The sequence below is a fragment of the Toxotes jaculatrix genome, chromosome 1 (assembly GCF_017976425.1).
Source record: "Toxotes jaculatrix isolate fToxJac2 chromosome 1, fToxJac2.pri, whole genome shotgun sequence".
Classification (NCBI taxonomy): Eukaryota; Metazoa; Chordata; class Actinopteri; family Toxotidae; genus Toxotes; species Toxotes jaculatrix.
The window spans coordinates 1,055,405-1,079,615 of NC_054394.1; the positions used below are offsets into that span (position 1 = coordinate 1,055,405).

The 24,211-nt window shown below is 41.9% G+C and overlaps 1 protein-coding gene across 1 annotated transcript; it reads right to left on the minus strand.

Moving 5' to 3' along the window:
• Positions 1-338: 338 nt before the first annotated feature.
• On the minus strand, positions 339-22,264 carry tpcn2 (two pore segment channel 2). The gene is made up of 25 exons (XM_041040522.1): positions 21,947-22,264; positions 17,182-17,237; positions 16,510-16,586; positions 14,647-14,824; positions 14,416-14,532; positions 12,718-12,824; positions 11,630-11,702; positions 10,686-10,785; positions 10,529-10,594; positions 10,346-10,410; positions 8,475-8,566; positions 8,088-8,169; positions 6,949-7,038; positions 6,732-6,851; positions 6,562-6,621; positions 6,110-6,238; positions 5,141-5,190; positions 4,762-4,861; positions 4,197-4,268; positions 4,005-4,078; positions 3,511-3,616; positions 3,175-3,257; positions 3,014-3,095; positions 2,186-2,277; positions 339-2,083 (listed from the first exon to the last, which is right to left on the minus strand). Exons 1-25 carry the CDS (start codon positions 22,095-22,097, stop codon positions 2,005-2,007), a joined length of 2,301 nt encoding a protein of 766 aa, XP_040896456.1. The 5' UTR covers positions 22,098-22,264; the 3' UTR covers positions 339-2,004.
• Positions 22,265-24,211: the final 1,947 nt, after the last annotated feature.

The window sequence follows — 24,211 nt, forward strand, 5'->3', positions numbered from 1 at the left end:
CGTCGCACAATACACAATTGTGCGACACAATATATATGGAAAGTATATATATATATATATATATATATATATATATGTAAAAAAAAATCAACAACAACAAAAAAACATTTTAGTATGAAACCCTAAATTTACTTCCACCACGGAAGTAAATTATTTTCAGTTCCGTGTGTGACCTGTTATCAGATGTCAGTGAAATGTGTGTGTGTGTTAAGTCTTAAGTTACAAGTAGTTGGCGTTTGGTGTGGAAAGTACATCTTAACACAGTGAGACAGAAAAATTTAGAACATGAACATGTCCTTGGCACAGTACAGTACAGTAACCACTCTGAGCTATGTTCAGTTAAAGGTGAACTTCCTGGTTCCTGGTCAAAGTTTTTTTTTTTTTTTCATTAATTACAGTATGGCAAACGCACAACAAACATCCTCCCCAGTAACTCCCTCAGACAGCTGCATTCCACACACTGAGACTGAACAGCAGGTGGGCTCAGTGAAGCTGTGAACCTTCAGTTATCACCACTGACAGCTGCCAAACAAGCCACAGAGCGAGTCGCTGCCTTTGCATCTGCTGCCTGTCAGCATTTTTCTTCTGCTTTCTGAATGCTGTCAATGAGCTGTGGCTTATGCTACAGGTTACTGCTGATCATCCACTCTGATCTCAACACCAGTTTAACTAATATCCAAATGATTAAATGATTTATTGGCCTAGAGTGGATAAGTCCAGCTGATGTTGCACCTGATTGACAGACTTCTCTCTGTTGGTGAAGAGGTGTTGAGCTGAATTCACATTATTACAAAAACCACTGTTCACATTTATCGATCTTTGACCTGAGTGGCACGACCTTCCACTCCCCTCCAAGATTCCTGGTCAGAGCAAGTGTAGCTGTGCCCCACGGAGAGCGGCTTTGGCAAAGGTAGAGAGGGCGGGTGCTGCCCTCATGTATGTGCTGCTGCTGCCACCACAATTCTCCAACTTGCTGTAGTTCTCCTGCAGTGCATCCCCTAACCCAGAGGTGTCAAACCTGTTCCACAAAGGGCCGTGTGGCCGCAGGTTTTTGTTCCAGCCAATCAAGAATACACAGTTTGACCAATCAACTGTCTGAAGACTGAGATCAGTTGATTAAATGAGTCAAGTCTGGTGTGCTGCTGCTTGGTTGGAACAAAAACCTGCAGCCACACGGCCCTTTGTGGAACAGGTTTGACACATATGCCCTAACCCATCCGGGATGGTTCATCATGAGGAAAAAGACACAACTTAAACACAGGAGATAACACCGGAGTAATGTTTGGGTTTGATTGTGGAATGTGCTTCAGTCACTGGGAGCTTTGACTGGATGTTTATAAAAGGCTGGTGAACTTTAAGTGCTGCATACAGTGAAGGATTAAATCTGCTTTGTCTTTGCAAACAAGCATTATGTAGGTTTTTCTCGGTTTAAAGCAGCAGTTCTCACACATTCTTAGCGAACACGTGCCAGAGTATGATGGATTTTTAAGGCTGGATGACTGCGATGCAAAACCCCGCATTTCAAGGAACAAACATTCTTGAATTTTACTGGTTTAACCAGTAAGTGAGAAAGGCTGTTCTGTATTTTTCACTCTAGTGAAAGTCACTGTTTTGCCGACAGTGGTGCCACAGTTTAAAAACAACAACAACAAAAAAAAACATAAAGTAGCAGATTCTTGGAAATTTGAATCGTCTTTCTCTATGTGCAGTTTCTGAGCATGAAATTGGCAGAATTATAGTCACAGTTTGATTCATTTCCTGTCCACATCTGCCTCTGGAGAGCCACACCAATGAGAAACCTTTACACAACTGAAACTGCAGCTCACAGTGGTTTTACTCACATGTGCCCCCTACTGGTTTCAGTGGCAGTAATGACATATTTCAATAATACACATTAAAATAAACTAGTAGTAGAATGTTATCATGATGACCTCTCAGTGTTTCTACCACACAGTCTTTTTTTACTAATGACAGGTGCTGGTGCCACGTGTGTGTGTGTGTGTGTCACCAGTGTAGGTGTAAGTGGGGGTGTTGGTGAAGCTGACAAAGTAACTCCTCTTCTGTTGGCTCCTGGATCTGCTCCCTGCAGAGAGGAGGAGAGGATGGATTGGACAGGGAGTTAGCTGTGGCGCGACAATCAGACATTTGAGTTACAGGATTCACAGCAGCATCAGTGTGAACCTACTTGAATATGAGCTGGACGGAGGTTTCGTATCTGATCTTCTCCACCTCTGACACAGAGCAGCTGTGGCTGCGGTCCCACTTGTAGATGAAGTTCTAGTTAGATAACAAGGAACAAATCTGTGTTGTTAGCATGTTTAATATGTAGTTTACAAGACCCAAACCAAAAATCACTTTCTCGTTTTTCTACCCTTCTTGTGGCTCTCAGCCCCCAAGCCAATTTTCTAAAGATGTAAAACTGCTCACTGATGTGTTTTACATAGTTTTTTTTTTTTGGAAACAATGGAGCGCTATGGCTCAGAGGAATAAGATATACCAGGCTTTAGGTACACAAACATAAATCCTGGTTATGGGAAGAAAAATTTAGTCTGAGACCCTTTCCCTTTCACTTTAGTGGGAAAGTGGACTCAGACTGCATGTGCATCTGTGTATGTGTGTGTGTGTGTGTGTGTGTGTGTGTGTGTGTGTGTGTGTGTGTGTGTGTGTGTGTGTGTGTGTGAGTGAGTGAATGACAGACAACTGTGCTTTGGATAAAAGCTATCTAAATGCAGCCATTCACCAACATGGGGCCTTTTCAGCCAGCTTCTGTCTCTGAACCGCATGCAGCGACATTTTACTTTGTATCTTTGAAATGTAAAATTTTATTGACTGAATTGTTTTCTTCTACTTTCTTCTCATGCCAGTCAAGACACAGAGATTAGGATGAAGGAATGCTTACCATTCATTTCAATACAACAGTATATACACCTGCTCCTGTCCCCCGCCCATGTCTGAAACTAGGTTATTTGTTTTAGTGTTTGTCTGATGACTGCATCCATCTGTGTGAACTGACCTCTAAGATGAGCGCCACAAACAGGTTGACCCACATGACGGAAGAAGTGAGCCACCAACACACAAAGTAGACCTTGGACCACCTGGGACAAATAAAAAACATCCTTTCATCATCATCGACATCAGCTCCTGTGCATGTCAAACAGATTTTCCTGCTCTTACTCAGTGGTGTATCTGGTGTATGCATCCATGAAGGCCTGCCAGTTGTTAACGATCATGACGTCATACAGCAAAATGATGGAAGCCTGAGACAGAAGGAGGGGGAGATACTGGGTCTTTATATCACAGCTGGCTTTTAATTCAGAATCACACAAATGTGCCTGTGCCTTAAGGAACGAACAAAAAAGAACACACAAGTAGTTCAGTAGTGAACTGCAAACCCAGATTTGATCTTTTCACTGTGAATTGGTTGTAAGTGACTAAATTATCAGTGTGACACAAATATGTGAAACAAAACACAGCGATGAAGATGAAGATGATGGTGATACTGTTACTCACAGCGAAGTCATCAAAGTTGTTGGGCCAGTATCCCAGCTGTTCATATGTACCACACTCCATGCTGAAGTTACTCGTGATGTTTTCCATGGAGGTGTTGGAGAGTATGCTGGGACACACACACACACACACACACACACACATACACACACAAAATCAGAGATCACTAAACCAGAAACTAAATAAAGGAGGGATGGAGACTCCATCTACCAGTTTGTTTTCTGGAGGAAGACCCCCTCTCATTCAGCTGAGCTGTAGAGTCTGGATCTGTGGCTGTGGGCCACCTACTGTCCATATTACTAGTCTCATTAACTATTATTATTAGTCTTATTATAAGTCCTAACCAGTCCTTTTCCAGTTCTATATACATTTTTTTAGATGTACTACACTGAAACCTTGCTAAATCTGCTCTGCACAAATTAGAAAAAAAGAAAAACACTTTATGTCATGCGCTCTTTCTATCACATGGTCCTGATACAGCAGCCTTCATACAGTACCTCATCTCTGGAGGAGGTTTAATGGCTCCTTCAAACAGCCAGATCCCAAACACAGCAAACACGTAGTACACCACCTGCACAGAGGCCATGAAGAGGACATCAAACCTTTTCCCCACATCACATTTGCTCCATTATCACATAAACTGCCCTGCACATCACTGTTGTCGGGTGAAAACCTCCTATGTCACTCACCACCAGTATCCCTGCAAAGGCTCTGAGGTTTTTCAACAGGTCCAGCAGCGTACTTGCAACCAGAGCCATGAGCTGGTGAACACAATGGAAAGTATGAAAGACAAAAAGGGACATAAAGGTCACAGAAATGTGTTTGTGACGAGGCTGCAGTGTCTGTAAATGAAGCTCTGTGTTGTCAAATTGTGTGCACTATTGCTGTGAATTACAGTTGTTAGTGTGGCGTTAATGGTTTGAGTCCCTGGCTGGCATGTAACCAACATCAAAAAGATAATCAGCACACAGCAAACGTGTATACTCATGAATGGAGGAGAGTGTGTATTTACATTAGCTGATGTAAACAGGGCGTGAATAAAAAAAAGACATGAAATAAATTCTGTGAAATAAACATATAAAGCAACAATTTGTGAAATAATTCATGTCATTGTTAAAAATCATTATTATGTACTAATATCTCATCATTTTTTTCTTAATAACTGAATTCTGCAGGATGTCATCTTTATTTAAAAAAAAAAAAAGAAATCTGTTTTCAAAAGTCTGACTTTACACATGTCCCATGGTTCTTTACCTTGATATCTGGGATGATGCGCAGGACGCGGAAGACAATCAGCAAGTTGACCAAACGAACCATCTCCCACAGAGACGCTATCCCTTGAGAGGATGGGTCCCTGTAGTCACACACAAACACACACACACACACACATAATGTCTACAGAGCTGTAAAGCCTTGATAATGCTCATAACAGAGATGGGAAAGAAGATGTGCTCCAGCACAGATCTTCCTTCTAAAGGGTAAATAAAGCTTCATTTAAAATGTCACAGTTGAGTTAACTTTGGTATACATTTCTGGAACTCGAATATAAATCATCACTGCAATTATAAAAACAATGATTGCATGAGAGACAAAACTGAGTTTAAAATATCTGGAAGAAAAGGAAAAAACTCACCACTGAGAGTAAGGCAGCCTGTAGTTGGCATAAATCGTGATCTCTAGGGCCTAATGGGGAAAAAAACACAAGATCAGAGTTGAATATTAAAAGTGTTAAAGACAAATCAATATTCATATGACATTTCACTCTGTACAGAAGAGATTAAAAACAGTTAATCTGTTATATCATGACTATAATATATATCCCATAATAAGCCATAATAAATATGGCTCAGGATGTTAAAGATGGATGGATGCGGCTAGGAACCATGCGTCCATCCCCTACACGCTGGTTTTAAGCTGCACATGGTCTTCAGTCTTTTAATGGACACAGTGACTATACATGTTCGTATTTGTTTAAATGCTGTTTATATGCTGCAAAAGTGTGTCCACGTCTATATTCTGAAGGTCCACATGTGTCCTAGAACCTGTCACTGCAAGGCCTGTTGCTGAAGCATGACCACGGAGCACATGTTCAGTCATCGAGTACTTATGTTCTCAGTGCTCAGTAGGAATATTGACCAGCAGGCAAACGTATCAGACAGGTGTTTGAGGTTGAGCTCACAGTTAGTGTGTTACTTCAGTGAGTGTTTGCACAGGAGGAGACATGTTAGATTTAGTAAGGTTTAAAGGGAAGGCTGTCCAAACTACACTAAAAGCTGATGTGCACCAGCTTTTTGAAAACACATAAACCAGTAAAAATTATTACAATTTGAATTGCAGGTTGGTCAAACCATAAAGAAAGCTTGTGCTGCTTACAAATACAATAATAGTAGTAATTATGAAATTGGAAAGAAATTACATACATGAATCTAAATACAATAAATGTTGTGGTGACAGGGCTCAGGATTGGTGGGTGTAGTGAAACAAAGAAGTAAATCTAACTGAATCTGGCCTTTAGTGCCTTTTCACATTTGACTGCAGATGTATTATATAAATAAATATGAAAACAGTAATAATAAAGAGTGTGTAGGCAGAGCAGATTTACCAATAGTAGGATGGTGAGGAAGCCGTCAAAGACGTTGTTCCTGTAGGAGAGGTACCCTCTCCAGCCGAAGGCAAAGATCTTCACACACATTTCAAACAGGTAGTAGAGGATGAAGCACAGGTTGATGATCTGAGAGTTGGGGTGGGAGGGTATTAGAGAAGAGTCCATTAAAGGAACACTATTTTCTTATAGGATCCATGAATGCAAATAGTGTAAATCCTCAATATAACCGAAGTTTGACATATTAACATTAGAGTTTTAAAGCATCAACACTGATCGTGGGGGATGTTGATTGTGAATGTGCTAAACAACTTTGTCATGGCTGCTGGTTCAGGTAACGCTTTGACCTGATGGTAGTGCTAGAGGAAAAGTCAGTGGGAGTCACTGAACTGATCAGGAATTGTCCCCTGAGGTCTGTGGACTTCTGTAAGACATATTAGGACTAAACTCACCTCCAAGATGTAGTTGTCTCTCTCTGATACAGACTTTTCAGAGTTCAACACGAGGAAGGTCTGAAACACACACACAAAGCTTATCTTGCAATATTTTGGCCAGCTTGGTCTGTGAGTGTGTGTGTGTGTGTGTACTTCAGTATATGTGTGTGTGTACGTGTGGAACTTACACATATGCACATGACATTGGCCAGTGCCAATGCGTTGCCAAGTATAGTGAGATAGTAGTGACAGAAGAGCACCTGGAGTCGCTGCAGGACTGGAGAGTTATAATGAGGCAAGGGAGGGTGCTGTGAGGAAAACACACACACACACACATAGAGTCAAAGATATAAAACCAATGCCAAAGTGAGGAAATATCTTGAAAGGACGGGGCAGCGGGGGTACCTCCTTGATTCGATCTTTGTCCAGTTCTTCAAATATCTTCTGAAACTGCTCTCGACCCATGTAGCCAACATCTGCATACTGACGCACCTCCTGATGTGTTGGAGGTGCAGATGAGATGGTCATCAGAAAAGAACAAAGAGCAAAGAAAAAGAACCCAGAGCATGGACCACTCTTGTCTTGATGGTAAAACATCTTTTTCCTGCATGTGATGAAGAGCAGGTCACCTTACTGTTTAAGAGACATCTGTATCTATAGTATGTCTGAGGTAAAGTACCATGATGTCTGCTTTCAGCTTTTTGGTGGTAAGACATTATGGCTATGACTGCTGCGATGAGTACTCTGATTATTCCAAAGAAAGCACAAATTCAGCTCTGTAAACTGATGGGGGACATTCAGCTCTGTGTTAAAACATATTCATGTGAAGTTAATATGAGGCTTCAACTGTCTGAGTCAAATCAAAAGCATATTTCCCACAATATAATCTTTTTACTACAAGTTTCCTTACTGAGCTGCAGTGGAGGGACAGGAACAGTCCTAAAAAGACTCTAAATATGGAAAATCTCCACTTGATTTAATTAACTCAGACTACTGAAGCTTCATACTATACTAACGTCAAATAAACTTTGGAATGTACTTTTTGAACAGAGCAAGTCCTGTAGCTTTTGTCCCCCATCACTTCAAATGAAAGCACAGGAGAGTAAGGTAAGGTGGACAGGAGGATTCCAGCTAGCAAAAACTGTTAAGAGCAAGCAAACAGTTTATTTTTACACATGAATGTAGAAAGAAAATCATATTCTGTTAAGGTTTAAACATTTCAGCAAACATCAAATTAGAATCCAAGTAAGCACAGCTTATGTTACTTTGCAGTGCGCAGGTCGTTTGTCGTGTCAACGGAGGGAAAGCACGTGTGTTATTAATAACATTAACATTAGCGCTGCTCTATTCAAGTGTCGCAGTGTGACAATGAGTCAGCATAAACAACACCAGGACCCTGAGACTGAAGCAGCTATGTGGAAAATCAGCTGTCAGTGGCTGTATTGTTCATACCTGTGCTTTTTCTGCTGTGATGTGTCAGAGCGTCTTCTGTGGAAAAGGTAAGTCTGAGTGTGTGTGCAGAGCGGTGTTGTGTTGGTTCTGACCGTAGTGATGGCTGCTCTGTAGTAGCTCTTCATCTTGACCCTGGACATCACCTCCAGCACGGCATCAACACGCACACGCTCCCTGACAAAGAAGATAATACAACTAAGCACCCGCATGCATGTGAGTGATGCACCTGTAAAGTTTCGTGACAGCAAATGGGAAAGTTTTTAAGAGGAAAAGTAAAGTTCCTGGTTGCAAATATCAGTGAACTAGGAAAATGTGTCTTAGTGATGGTGATATTTGACAGCTCTGAATGTGTGAGGGTGTGTGAATGTAAATCCAAACTTGAACAAGCGTTTATGTGTACTTTGTATTTGCATTACGTCAACGAGTGTCCCCACAAAGATAGAAGTACTAGTGTGTGTGTGTGTGTATGTGCATCTTACTCATTGGCCCGCCGGGCTCCCTGGCAGCTCAGGACTTGGAAAGCAGCTCGAATCCCCAGTCTTCTCCTGATGATGGATGTTTGCACTGACATCTGGATGAAAACAAGACCAAAGAGATTCTCTGACTGTAGAACTGGACATCCTGTTTAGTTTTCTCTGAAATCATCTACCATTGCACACTCACCAGAAGTCAAAAACATCAAAGTTATTGGTTTTAATATCAAGTAATGTCATCTGTTCTGACAAGTTGTTGTTTTTAATTCCAGTTTTCATTCTCTCCATTTTCTGTATGAATTCATTCAACAGAAACAGCTAGTTTGAATGGAGATAAGCTTCAGCTCAGAGATGTAGGCAGCGAACGATGAGCAATGAATGAGCAGCGAGTCCTGCTCAATAAACTCAATGTACTCAGCCTGAAGCTTCAAACTGTTTGAATGACACTGTTTAGCATTGCTTAGCATGCTTCCTTTGCAAAGGTAAAATGGAGCCAGGGTGTGGTTAGTTTAGCTTAGCTTAGCTTAGCTTAGCACTAAACAAACATGGAAGCAGCTGGCCTAGCTCTGTCCAAAGTACAAAAATACACCTACCAACCCAACAATAATGATTATCAAGAATGATAAACAAATCGGTACATATTAGAATGTATGTATTTAATTTGTTTAATCTGTACATGAACAAAAATCCCCCCAAAAAGGACAATTTGTGCCCCCCTGACTGTTTTAATCCAGCTGGACTCCTCTTCTATTCCAGCAGATGGCAGTCAAAACTCACCAGCCTGCTCCACACACTTTCTCAGGTGATCTGAGACCTGTGAGTGTCTGAGCACCACACTGGTGTGTTTGTGTACATGGCTACAGATGATGATGTAGTCACCACTACCTCACACTCCTGCTGACAGAATTAATGTTTACATGATCTTTGCTTGGTGACACAAAATTAGAAGGTAACTTTGTCCAAAATGTGATGAGGACTGTGACAGAGGACACAGATGAAGCATGGTTTCAGGAGTCAGCTGAGAGATTCTTTCCATTTTACTGGAATAAATATGGTGAATGCACAAACACATAGAAAACTGGTTCTTGTGAATGCGACAGAGCCTTAACTTGTCACCTTTGAGGAGCTTTAAAGGATGTCCAGATTAAAGAGAGACCTGAAAGAAACTTTTTTTGTATCCGGCCCTGTTTGGTTTGTGTCACTGCTAATCCTGTTCCAAATCCCAGTGCTATGCCTTTTACACCCAGTCTTGATGCATTTCCTACACCGACCGATTCAGGCTGTCGTACTTGTGAAAGTGAAGTATAAGGCAGGCGGTGCAGCACAGTACATCACCTGATAACATCATCTGCGATATCTCGGCTTGGTCCTGCAGTCTTTAAATTTGTAACTGAAAGATATGGGGATTTACCTGGTGGAGAGGGTCTACTGAAAAACTATTATTGGTTACAGCAGTCTGGGACCAGGGATTAAAGTCAGGACAATATTTTTCTTGTAAATCCTCCAACTTTACAGAAGTGCAATGCTCATCACTGGGGTTCCCCTTTAAATGATGATGATGATGAGGCTCAATATGTGAAAACAGACCAGTGATATTCTGAAATTAGGTTGAGCAGCATTAGCCAGTGTCGTGTGTGTGCTGTGACATATGAGATGACTATCACCTGACTATCACCTGACAATCCTTCCACTGCCAAGGCTTGGTTTTTCCCGTTCCACAGCATAAGTCACAGCTATACTGACACACATGCTTTTTCCAGCTGGGATCAGCTGTCATGGCCACCAGTAGAAGACTGTGTTTGTACTGGCTGACGTCCAGTAACTGTGAGATAACTGAAAATGAATGAAAATGTTTCCCCCATATACGTGTGACTCACCAGTAAATATCCTCTGAACTGGTTGTAGATGATGGCTGTCAGCAAGTTCATGAGACAGTAGGTTCCTGCCAGGAAGTAAAATTATTTTATTCAAACATACTGAATAGTAAGACAATCATCTACAATCACTTTAACTCATTTAAAGCTGATGCGCTGATACTGCCAACTATAATCACTGCTTACCAATTACACTGAAGGCCACGAAGAAAAGGGCGTAGCCTCTGTTCTGGGAGTAGGCAGGGATCATCACTGAAGAGGTGCAGAGAAGATGATCAGACTCGTGAAGAATTGCAGTTCAGAGACAATTAACACACACACACATGGCTTGTTTATCACGCACCATCTGGGTTGTTGGCTGTGGTGAGCAGCACCAGCAGAGAGGTGAGGGAGTTAGGCAGGTCTCTGAAATGTAACTGCCACTCCCCGTTCTTCTTTGGGTCCTGAGCAGAAACACAGGTGACAGAATGATAAATAATAATAATAATAATAATACAGCATTGACATTATTAATAATAAATAACAAACTTTTGGTTCCAGCTTCTCAAAATGTGAAGATCTGCTGTTTTTTCTAATCACTGTAAACCAAGTCTCAGATGAAATAAAACCATCTCAAGATATGACTTTACTGTCAATGTTGTGACAGGAATTCACTGATAGTTTTGATTTGTCATAGATGATGAGTGATGTTTGGGCCTCTTGATTAATCGGCTTTGATAATGTGAAGTCGATGGATCTCTTGCAATTTGCATTGTTACAAATATCGTTGGGACTTTGATCTGCTGATTAAAACCAATATTCTGAGGACTAAATCATAGTAACGACTTTTTTTTCAATTGTTTTGCAGTAATAGTTTTGTTTTATTCTATAATTATAATAAGTATATCGGTCTGAACATGTTGTACATTATTTCTGTGCTATTATTATTATTTTGTCAGACTCTCCGGCCTGTTGTGGCTGTTGCGGATTTCACTTCCTGGTTTAGTGATCAGAAAATGTTTGGGACTCAATTCAAGTGGCATCATATACTCACCTCTTCCTTCAGGCCTGAAATCTAAAACCATCTACTTCCTTGTTTTACATGTGTTTGACATCCTAGTTTGTGTTTTTATTTCTGCTCCTCTCTGACTGGGTGTGTTGAGTTGCTGAGCTGACATCACAGTCTTGGTACATGTCCAGACACACACACACACAAATTGACACACATGTCCACACAAGCCAGAGTGTCAGCAGTACAGTACACTGGAGTGTCTTTAACAGGGCAGGGCCACAGTGACCTGACCTCACCTCAGTTTTAGGAAACAGCAGCATGCCGATCATGGTGAAGAGGCAGAGGTGGAGAGCCAGCAGCAGGATGACACTGCAGAGACAGGAGAACACACATGATGATAATAATGATATTATTGTTCCTCAATCTTATCAATGTTCCTCAAAATAAAAACAATAAAAATCTACAGGTTAACAAGTCAAACGTGGGTCTAGGTCTCTCAGTGTGAACCTGAGTGTGACACAGCAGATTTGAAAGCTTGGTTACTGGATGAGCAGTGATTGCCTTTCCTCTTCACATTTTATCAAAGAGCCAGATACTAACACCGTTGCTCATTTTTTTGTGCTGATCATTCAAACCTGGATTCCAGACTCAGATTCATCTTGATCTGAGTCACCTCAGACACTGTCTTCTACCACTGACACTTAAAATAACTTCACAATTAAAAAGCTGTTCTTTAAATTTTATTACTGGCACAAATCAGGCCTTGAACTATCACAGGTGCTTTTACACTGATGCTGTTAAACATCAGTGCTGATTAATGAGCGCTGCCTCCTACAGAGAGACTAATAAACACACACACAAAAAAATGTGCAGCACCAAACAGAGCTGCCAAACTCCCCTCGTCACTGTTCACTCTCTGAAATTCAACACACTTCTGGACACTGTAACACAATGAGAGAGCTGATCACTGAGCAGTGGCAGCACAGCCAGATCATATCTTTGAGTCTGAGGTCTCGTTACTGGGAAGCAGCCACCAGCCAACAGAAGTGAGCAGAAGTGAGACTGCTCTGGTGTTAGTGGTTTTTCTATCTAACCCCGCATGCTAATAATGGGTATAGTAACCAATTAGTTTTTGCTGTATAACTTATGATGTAATGCAGTTTCTTTTTCAATTATTTATATGTAATGAGTAACTTGCCCAGCACTGTTACTGAGCTGGTTTGCTATTAGCAAAGTATTAGTATAAACCAACAGTCTACAGTGGCTACAGTGGTCACATAGTTTTGCTTTAAATTAGAAAACATAAGAAAATGTGGCTGTGAATGATTCAATAACAATCCTGTTAGATCTCAGACAGGCCTTTGGGTCTAAAGGAGTCTGATACCTGGCAATCTCTGGCAGAGTCCTCTTGATGCACTTCAGTGTCTTTTTCATCAGGGAGGAGTTCTGCAGGAGGAAGAACGGCCGGAGGAGTCGTCGCACTCTCAGTTTCTGATCGGAGAGGAAAAGACAAGACCACTTTTTGAAACGCAGAGTGCCATGAGACTCATAAGTGGTCTTGGACCCCCAGCGCTCTTGCTGAGATTGGTCATTTATATGACCATTCAGTCATCAGTGTTAAATTTACCTGACCATTATCAAATATTAGATTCTAACAAAACAAACAAATCTTCACACACATTAAATATTCTCAATGCAGGTGAAAACAGTAAGCCCACCCTTAAATATAATACCTGGTTGAACTTCTTATGGCAGAAAGAACCTTAAAGAAGCTTGTCCAGTAGTTGTGGATCAGACAGAAAGTTTGGACTGTTCCTCCTCACAGAGCTGCTTCAGCTGCGACTAACATTAATGGACTGTCTGGTGTGAACAGGTCTCTGAGCTCATTCCACAGCTTCTCTACTGGACCGAGGTCCTGGTTGTGACTGGGCCTCTCCAGAAGGTGGATTTTCTTTGTCTGAAGTAGATTTACTTCCATGTTTAGGGTCACTATCCTGCTGCATCCCTCAACTTCTGCTGACCTTCAGCTGGCTCAGGAACCCTGACTTTATCCTGTAAGACATCTTCATAAACTTGGGAATTCATTTTCCCCCCAGTGATGGTGAGCTGTCCAGAACCAGAGGCAGCAAAGTCCCAAATCATGATGCTCATGATGCACTGCTGGGATGATGATGTTCTCATGTTCTCACTGACTGGACTCCAGGTTTGCTAACTCCTGACTCCAGTTAGCTTTTGTTCATGTCATTAGCTGAGGGGTTCACACACTTACTCCAACCTACACTGTGAATGTTTGAATGATGCATTCAGTATGGAGAAGAACAACACAATGATTTGTGTGTTGTTTGTTATAACAGATTGTGTTTGTTCATGGTTGTAACTTAAATGAGGATCTGACCATATTTAAGACAAATATGTTCATTAACTCAGGTCATTCCAAAGGGTTCACTTACTTTTTCTTGGCACTATGTTTATACAGAAGTTCTGTCTTATGTTTAAAACACATTAAAGCAGCCAGTAAATTATCAAGGGGTTTGCTGAGATAAAGCTGTTCTACCCTGGAATAACTATAAATGTTTATTAGTCAGCAGCACATAGTGGGTCCTCACATATTTCAAATCATCACCATCAACACATTTAACATTTAATTGTTCATTTATGCCCTAAAAACTAAAACTTTATCTGGTAACACAGAAACAGGCGAAGGATGAAAAGTCCAGTTCTCCACCATCACTGCTGACTGGTATGAAATGCATGCTGGGATACCTGTCTGTTCTTCCTGTCACTGTTATTATTCTTACTCTTAGTCTTAATATCATTAGTTCTTTTATTGTTGTTGCTTGGATTGCTATTAGTCCTATTACTAATCATGCTATTGTCCTTGCATTACCAACTAAGCTAACCAGGCAGCAATAACGAAAGTAATAACACTAATAATAGGAGCAAAACTAATGATATCCCATCATCCTCAGCTCAGGTTCATGTTTTGTGCTCATCAGTAAATGCTAACATGCTGAACTAAGATGTGGTTAAGTAACACCTCAGTGCTAATTGCTTCACAGAGTATGACAGAAGACAGTCTCACCTCATTACACACCATGCTGACCGACAACACCCAGTCAATGATGGAGACTGAAATGACGACAGTGTAGCTAATCAGCCATTTGCTCTTCCTGAACTCCTCCCAGCCGATCAAGTAGCTCTGAGGACACAATCAGATGGAGCAGGAAGTAACTATAAAAGCCACAAAAGACTATCTGAAAACATAACATGGCAGATTCCGTGTGGAAACCCTTTCCATCCCAGCTGTGTTTACCTTGACAGCAAGGTCAAGAGTGAAGATGATGAGGCAGACCATCTCGATGCTCTCGGTGAAGCCGCAGGGAGGCTGCCAGGGTGGGGAGCGATGTCGAGGATCTGAGGAGACGGACAGGGAGGACGGGCGCTCCACGAAGGCCAGCAACAATACCACTGCAATGGTCAGGCCCAAGCCCCTGAGACAGGAGGTTTGGATGAAAGAAACTTCTAAATAAATATTCTAAATTCTAAAATAATTTGCACATTGTTAAAGGACCAGTTTGAAATTTTGAGTTAGAGTTGTTTAATATAAGTCTCATGTCTGAGCGTTAAATATGAAATTAGACCCAGCATCAAATTAGCTTAGCTCAGCATAAAGACAGTCCAAAGATAATAAAAACCACCTACAAGGGCCTGCGAAGATCAAATGTTTATCTGCTGTCAGCGTGAGATTACCAGGCAACCAGCAGAGAGGAACCGGGTCACCAGTCATGGACAGAAACAGGCTAACTCTGTCCCCTGCTTCATGCTAAGATCAGATAGCTCCTTTGTGACTCTAGCTTCATTTTTAATGGAGTGATACTAGCTGTCTAATCTAACTCTCAGCAAGAAAGCAAACCTACTTGCCAAAATGTCGAACAAGCCCTTTGAAAACATTGGCAAGTTTTCTGTAGCCTACAAATCCAGTCCTGCCCAGCCTTTTAATGAGCCTCCTTTCAACGGCTAAAAGTAATCCTGGATCTTTCTGGCTTGGCCAAGTGTTCCAGAATGCCCCCAAAACCCGGAACCTGACACTGCTAAACTAGAATGTAACGCCACCATCATTAACATTATTGACTACAACTGTGCTTTCCCTGCTCTGATGTCAAATAGTCTGTGTGGAAAAAAAAAAAAAACCTTTTGATAGTTTTTGGTTGGTGGGAAGCCAGTGAGGGACATTCTTGTCCTTGCACCACCATTTCCTACTGGCTGTTGCCTGTGTGGATGGAATGTGAGCCCTGCTGAGCCCTCCTGAGAGTGTTACAGCCTGACAACACCATATGTATCAACCAAGCAACCAGTATTAAGCCACTCCCAAAAATAAAAGTCGACCCAACCATGTGTGACTTTCTTCAGCCAAGCCTCATAAGCCTTGGAAAACTACAGGATTTCTGAGGCAAACTATCACGACTGTGAGATATTCATGAAGGGTTGTGCGCTGACTTTCATTAGGTGATGGATTACTTCTTGGAAACAGTGTGATGCTACTATTTTAAGACAATCTGAGCTGAACTTTTGCTGACATGCTGCAGTTTTCCTGAAAGTTATCGATTGAGAATTCTAACAGTGGAAAAAATATATCTAGGTGATGTGCTAATACATTCTGGCATTTGATACCAACATTTGATGCCTTCAAATGGTTTTATAATACCTGTTATAGTGCTGCAGTTTGCATGTGGAGTCATGATGCTGCAAACTCTCTGTGGGGTGTGGTGTACGTGGCTATGTTGGGAAAAAGGACTTATGTAATGTTATGCAGTGTCAGGAAATACACCGTACCAGTACGTATGTAGAGCGAGCATCCTTCAGTATCTTCCAATAAGCTCACTTAATGTCTCTCCTATCACTGAATATCTCCACCTGACCAACATTTCCTGGTGACTCCTATCTGGTCAGGACTCCTCTGGAGCTCTCCTACATAGGTGTTAAAGTTCCTTTAAATCTATTTTTCTTTATTATTAACACCTGTGATATTCCTACTGTGACATGTCAGCAAGGATCAACAACTTCCCAGTCTCTGCCCCTGCAGGTATGTGGCACTAAAATTTCTTCTTTCAAACATAAACTCAGGTTTACTCATACATGACCTGGCCTGAGCAGGTGTTAGAAGGTGTGAACTTACCACTGGCCTATCCTGGAGTAGTACCATCGATACAGGCGGAGTGAGCTGGTGTCCACCCGGTGGTTGATGGACCGGTACTGCAAGTACCACAAAATATTATAAATATCACAAAAAGTCAAGAAAAATACAGTCTGCTTAAAATGTACACAGAGCTGGGTCCACTGAGACTTTGTGGACAGCTGTACCAGATCCACCAACATGACTTTATTCCTCCTTGAGACTGGTGGATCGCTACCTCAGAATCGAGGAGGAGCAACAACAGCAAAAGCAAGACCACCTGCAGTTCTTCTATTTTTTTCAGTACAGGGGTGAAAAGTAAAGAGAAACTAAAGCTGGTGTAATTGAATCTGGTGTGATCTATGTTCTGGAAAAAAAAAAAAACAGACTTTGGACAGAGACAGGCTGTACAATGGTGGAGGTGTCTTGTGATAAAACACTAAATTATGTTTTGACCAAAGAATGAATCCTCCATAAGGCTCAAATGTGAGGATTGTGATCAAAGACCAACAAGACAGACCAAGGAGGAAACTCATGGGGGACGTAAAAAAGAAGCCTCTGTGGTCCAGTCCTACTCAAACACTGCAATGCATTTTGTTACTGTCTTTGTATGTTCATTTACCTATTTTAGTTTTTATCAAAAGAGAAATAAATAGGGAAACCCATTGTGCTTACCTGTATGGCATCCTCGATGAATACAACAGCTTGTTGGATGTAGAGGTCCTCATCACCTGTTGAGAGTGAGACAAGAAAGAGTAACAAGGCCATCTGAGCTGAGCTGTTCCAACAAAAACCTTTGCCAATGCCACCGGTGCTCTGAGCACTGTCCTGAACCATCACGCAGTGAATTTTCCTGACATGGATCCTGTATGTCAGAAGAAACAGAAGATATTCTCTGACTACCACAGCCAACAGAAACTGTCTGAGATGTTGTTGTCTGTGGAACTGGTTGGATTGGGAGCTGAGAGGAAGGTTTGTTTTTTCTTGAGGCAAAACTGGGAAGAAAAAAACAGGAACTGGGATCCAGCAGAGGGTTGTGGTAAGGGTGTGGTTCAAAAGCCTAAAATCTCCATTAGTAAATATCAGAGACTGAAATCTTCATCACACCTAACGATACACAAGTGTTGCACAGAAACAACACACTGATGATGTCACCATGTGACCCCAAGGCAAGGTCACACTCCCAACAATTGGTTAGCTTCATGCATTAGGTCAGTGATGGTTCAGTTTAGATATGATTTGCTGAAGTTTAACACAGCCAGGGAAGAAGCTCTGTCCCACAAGACAATTTCAGAAGAAAGGAAGTCAAACAAGCATTAAGCTTGTTTGACTTCCTTTCTTCCTTTCTCCATGTCTGGAACAGGAAGTAGTAAATATCTCTGGAAATCCTCAGGAACATGGACACTTTGTGTATCAGCCACAGTCAACAGTTTAAGTCACATGATGACCTAGGACCCAGATGGATTATTTTGCCTATAGATAACCAAAGATAGAATTTTCTGAAGCATCACACCCATTTAAAAATGACTGTATGTGTCTGAAAGGTTTTAAGAGCAGAGTGCACTTACACACATGTATTACAGTTAGGAAATCAGATCTTTGACCACACAAGCGCAACAAACAAGTACAAAGCTACAGGCGTTGGTCTCACAATCTGCGTGGGTGTGTCCAGGCAGTAAAGTGTGAAGACAACTGGAAACCGGATCAAGAAAAACTGACACATTCAAATGTAAAATTATGCTGAAACTGTACTGCTGGATAAGATGCTAATATCAGATTAAGTAAAAAAAACTGAGTTATCCCAATTTGACACATTAAGTGTAACATTTTGTGATGCTGCAATGATTGATTAATCAATAAATCACTTAGTTAATCTATTTTAACAATTAATAATAATTACTGGTTTGAATAATTTTTTACTGAAAAATAAAGTTCACTCGTTCCTCCACTCGTTCCAAGGGTCAGGGCATCTCTGAAACAGCAAGGCTTGTTTGGTGCTTTAGGTCAGCAGTGTCCTGTACACACACCCACAGTGGTCCAAGTGGTCCAAGGGACAAACCAAAAACCAGCAGCAGGATGTTGGGGCATGTGCTTGATCATATGTGATCCACGGTGACTCCGCCTCACGACTTACAGGACCAAAAGGACTCTGCTGCTAACGTCTTGGTGCCAGATACTACAGGCCACCTTCAGAAGTATTGTAGAGTCCACGCCTCAGTGGGTTGGCGGCAGAAGGACCAGCAAAAACAGCATGTTAGACATAACGTTTTGACTCATCAGTGTATGCTAGCAATGAGGATATCTTTAGATTTAGGACTGTTATTTATTCTGGCCACGTTCTGCTGGGAGGGCGTCCCTGGGGGCAGACCCAGAACACACTGGAGAGATTATAGATCTCATCTGGCCTGGGAACGTCTCGGGGTTCCCCAGGAGGAGTTGGAGAATGGTGCTGAGGAGAGGGATGTTTGGATTGCCCTACTCAACCTGCTGCCGCAAGAAACCCAAACCCAGACAGGCAGCTAAAAATGGATGGACGGCAATTTAAGTACGTCACCTTGGATGTCAGGGGACGCTTCCATAGAAGGAAACAGGAAAAACATTTTCCGCTCATTAAAATGAATCATGCATCATGTTGGTTTCAATATTCATATCATGTATTGATACTTCAGGCTTAATTTTATGGGACCTGGGACTCTAACAGTGATAATGAATTGGACTATTTGATGCAAAAATGGAGGTGGTGTCAAAAATCTGCATGCACAACTCAAATTTGACAATTTTGAAACATTTGTGAGATTTGGACAAAGACTCTGCAGATAATGTGGTCACTGCTTGAATGTGTGTGAGACCAGAATAAAGCCACAGAGATGAAAGCTGCATTAAAAAAAAATTTGAAGAAAGAAAAGAATCTATCAGAGACTCAGTCTATTGCCTGTCACGCAACACAAGCTTGTTCTTTAGCTGTCAGGTGATCACATTCAGTGACTGTAACTTTCCACCCAGCAGTTACACTACCCAGACTATGATGACTCAGTTCTGGCCACATACACACACACACACACACACACATTCTCTCACACATGTTTAGTGCTGATGGCTTGATGTGTCACAGCAGGATGTGTCATTGGCTGCGGCAGCAGTGGTGGTGGTGGTGGTGGGTGCCACTGACAAAGCAACACTTAAAACGGCTGCAGACGCATCTGAACCACGCACCGGACAACGAGCAAAAGTGTGAGCTGCACTTCTCACACTCTCTCAGCACCAGTAACGACACTGAAGAAAAATCTGTATATTCTGCTCTCTCCACACCACTATATTTATGCTTACAACAGTGTTATATTTTCCTGCATGTAAATAGGAATTTGTGTGGCCAACAATATAATATACAACTGCTGATGAAGACATCAATAGCTAAGGAGATTCAGAGTAAAACTTTAGTCCTTTCTGGAAACAGAATCAGTTACACTACAGGTTTATCCATCTGTTAAAGTGATGGCATTCTGTCATGTGATGTACATTTTAATGGCTTTATTCTGGTATGCAAAAGACACATGTGTGATGTGAGAGAGCCACAGGGCTTGAATGGTGGCTTGGATGATATGTGGTTCCAGGTGTGACAGAGGGGGGTGGTAACATTGTTTAAAAAGCGTTGTCAGTGCCTCCAGTTTCTTACCACCTAGCCAATTCTAAAGAGATCCTCTAAAATAGCCTGGAGCCAAATTCTAGGCCACTTAGAGGTGGTGATAAATGAGATTGTTGTGTTCAATTACAGGGTCTTCAATCATGTAACCAGTTGTTCAGCTTATTTCAATAGGGTGAAAAGCCCTCAGTGTGCTGCTTCACTGTGAAATGCAAATAAAATATGATTTCAATCTAAAATCACTGCTTGTAATATCTTCTGGTTTCTTATTTCTGTTTTTTCTTTTCGTACTTTGTCTTTGCATTTCCCAGTTTGTGGTTTCTTACTTCCTCTCAGTTTTGGTCCTTACAGTAGATGGACAAACGTTCCAGAGGCAGATAATCACGTCTCCAAGCTGCTTTGGTCTGATAAACTCCAAATACATTTCAGTGTTTTAATGCTGTTTTGGAAAAGATCTCTGATCACACTGAAACGGTGAGTCAGTGAAAATGGCTCAATCTTTTCATGTTCCACCTCATCATCATCACCATCACCATCAGAAATCTGTTGATGATACATACACCCCGTACACTCCATTGTGTGGGTTTCTGATTATATGAACCACAGCTGAAATAAGCAGTTGACCGACTTTAAATTAGAATAATCAACAGATTAACATATAATGGAATCAGTCACTAGCTGTATACAGTCAGTGGCCACTTTATTAAGAACACCTGCTCCTTAATGCACATTTACTCCGCCAATCATGTGGCAGTAACTCAGTGCATAAAAGGATGCTGACATGGTGAAGAGGTTCAATTGTGTTCTTCAAACACTACAGACTGAAACTGCGCAGACCATGTTGGAGTCTCAGAGACATGCTACCAAGTGGAATGATCACAGTTGTTGCAGTCTGCAGTGCCACAACATTACAGGGAGGCCCACTTCAGGCTATAGCCTAGGGCACTGTGTCATCAGTTCTACGCAAAAGTAAAAACTGGCCTTTAGGCCCCTTAATAGATAGACAGATGATACTGAGTGACATTTGAATGTCACAGTGTGTCTGAGTATTGTTGCTGACCATGTTCATCCCTTCATGGCCACAGTTCACCATCTTCTAATGGCTACTTCCAGCAGGATAATGCTCCATGTCACAAAGCTAAAGTCGTCTCAAGCTGGTTTCATCAACATGACAGTGAGTTCTCCAGAACCTGAATCCAGTATAACACCTTTGGTTCTGCAGCAACAGTGTGATGCTGTCATGTCAACAGGGAGCAGAATCTCTATCCCTAATAAAGTGGCCAAGGTACTTTCAGATTCAGATTTTTACAGTGCATAAATAAATATATAAAACAGAGAAATAAATATAAACAAAACTGGCTAACATGCTATCTTTGCAGATACACATGTAAAATATGTCTTACGCACATTAATGCATCAGTAATAATAGTCCAACAGTGATATAACACTGACAGGCAATGTTAGATTACCAACCAAACGACAATGAAAAGTTCAAAAAATTCACTGCATGTGCAGTTTTTGTCCATATGACTGTGAGCATGCAGCAGTGACACTTCTCACTGACTCCATAAGTCATAAAGGCCTTGTTATTACCTAATCTTCGGGCCTTCTTCAATCTTTTACAGGGGATATGAAATCAAAGAGTAAACTTCTAACATGCTTTTATATAATGTTATATACCTTTTTTCTGATAATACTTCTGTGCTTTCATTTGAGCTAAGTTTTTAATGTAAGTCTTTAACTTGTGATCACGTGTATTTACAATATTGTTCCACTGACACCCTCCCCACCCCTCCTCACCTGTGTCCCCCGCCAGACTACAGGACTCTCCGGACACAGAGTAGGACATGCGTCTGCGCCCCGGTACCCCTTCGTGCTCCGAATCCGACCGTGAGCCATAATCTTCGGGCGCTCCGTTCACACTCCCGGCCAGCAGATGATCCGTTTCCATCCAGGAACTCTGCAGCTTGTTGCCGTGCCGCTGCTGCTGCTCAGCTGGTGAAAGTGAAAGTGTCAGATCCGGTAAGACGCGGTGTGAAACAGCGTGTGTTTGGTGTGTACGCCGTCAGTCACTGACGGTACCGACTTTCAACTGGCCTCAAACAGCACACTTCAACACACACACTGCGTCGGAATGTGTTTTTTAGGAAGTCGCTCCCCTGCTCTGCTCCTCCCCCCACCCCCCTCCGTCCCTCCCTCCCTCCGTCCTGTCCTCAAGTCTCACTTTACAGTGACTTTAAAAACACACTAACTCCTCCCACAGCAACAACACCCTGCAGGTCATAGAGCTGCAGCCTGAAGGGATCTGACGCCGACCTGAAGCGACGGCGGGTGGGCGGCTTAAATAGTTCTCCTATGAAGGGAGCGCTGGGGTAAGAGGGACCGTACCCCCCCACCCCACCCAAAAAAAAAGTAAAGTCGTAAACTCCCATAAGGGCCCATAATGATGTAGCTTACAGGGCCTGTAAGCAGAGTCGCCTCTTCAGGACTGCGGTCAAGCCAGCCGTCTCTCGCTGAGCGGTGTCACCTCCTCTCTGTACAGGGCCTCGTTGCCTCCGCTGATCAAATCCACCATGCTTGTGTCATCAGCAAACTTGATGATGAGGTTGGAGCTGTGCGTTGCCACACAGTCATGTGTGAGGAGAGTGAACAGCAGCGGACCGGCTGTTTAACTACCAAGTTATTTAACTTTACCTTTTACCTCTCTGTTTAGACTGGGACCAAATGTTATCTTTTTTTTTTTTCAGAGTAAAATTTCCCAGTCACCTCTCTCATCGCCTGTACCTTACCACCCGGCTTCTGTACCTGAGCCTTAATGTCCACTGGCATGATAACAAACCATTACTGCCACCCTGTGGTCTAATGTGTAATACCACCTGATCATTGCAGCGCTCACTTCTTTAAAGTAAAAACTGCAAAACTGAATCAAGGATGTGAGTTATCTTAACTATTTCACTCTGTTCAGCATGATGCTGTAACACATGCATTTTCAAAATATGCCTTGTATGAACTAACCAGTAGATCTGCTAAAAAAGAAAAAAGAAAATAACAACTCATCCAAACAAACTGGTGCACACAAAGTCTGTGTGTGCACTCACCCAGTCTCTTAATGACAGATCGAGCCTGTCAGGTTTTCGAATCTTACGTGTAGATCTTGATCACCTGATCATTACAGTCCTCTCAAGGACTGTCAGTCCATCTACGCAAACTCAATCCCGACTTACCAGGGCGGTGATCACACTAGAGGATCTTCAGCCTCTGGTAAAGAAATATTTTCAGAAATTTTATAACAGTGAGCGCAACATGATCGCCATTGGCTTAATACAAAAGCACTCACTAGCTGTCATGGCTGAAATGCTAACCAATCTGGTGCAAAGCTGTTGCAAAATTTTATTGACAAAACTCATGGCTTTGTCTAAAGAAGAGTTTGTCACACTTTTACTCCAGATTGTGTTAGAAACGCGTTGAAGAACTCACATCTTGCTGACTCCCTCTCTGTGAGTTTTGCTGAGGCTTTTCAAATCCCACGTACACATTGTGAGAAGCCTGAAAATCTAGCAAAACTTATTGAGTCCGAATTGTCAAGGAAATTGAGCTGTCTTCTAGAAATTATTTCCAAAACCAAGGATTTACCACCAGATCCTGGGATTTTTGTGAGTGGCAGTATGCCCACTCCACACCTACATGAAATGGTTACTGAAGCCTTCAGATATCTGAAACAATGTTTTGTTTCGTCTCAATGTTTTGCTCTGCAAACGTGCTGGGGCTCAACCTCTGTGCAGTGTGCCAGAAAAATATACTGGATTTCCCCTGAAGCTGTGGCTGCTATTCTTATGAACTGGTCCTTTGGAATATCAGACATGGCAGAGGCCCGTGGTGCTGCTTTTAGCATCACAGGCCTCATTCACGAGTTACAAATTTCGTTGCCTGAAAGAGAGATACTTTTTTTAAATACAATGTTAATTATTAACCAGTTGGAAAAGTATTTCTCTCAATTTTCCATGTCTACAAAAACCCTCACCACTGCCCAAAAGAAAGAACATTTTATCAGGTTTGTCACAGAAC

Coding starts and splice junctions, on each gene's coding strand:
- tpcn2 (XM_041040522.1), bottom strand. CDS start 22,097: ATGGAAACGGATCATCTGCTGGCCGGGAGTGTGAACGGAGCGCCCGAA. Junction 7,039..8,087: donor ACAGAGCAGCCATCACTACG/GTCAGAACCAAC, acceptor CCAACACATCAG/GAGGTGCGTCAGTATGCAGA. Junction 4,862..5,140: donor AGGCTGCCTTACTCTCAGTG/GTGAGTTTTTTC, acceptor GTGTGACTACAG/GGACCCATCCTCTCAAGGGA.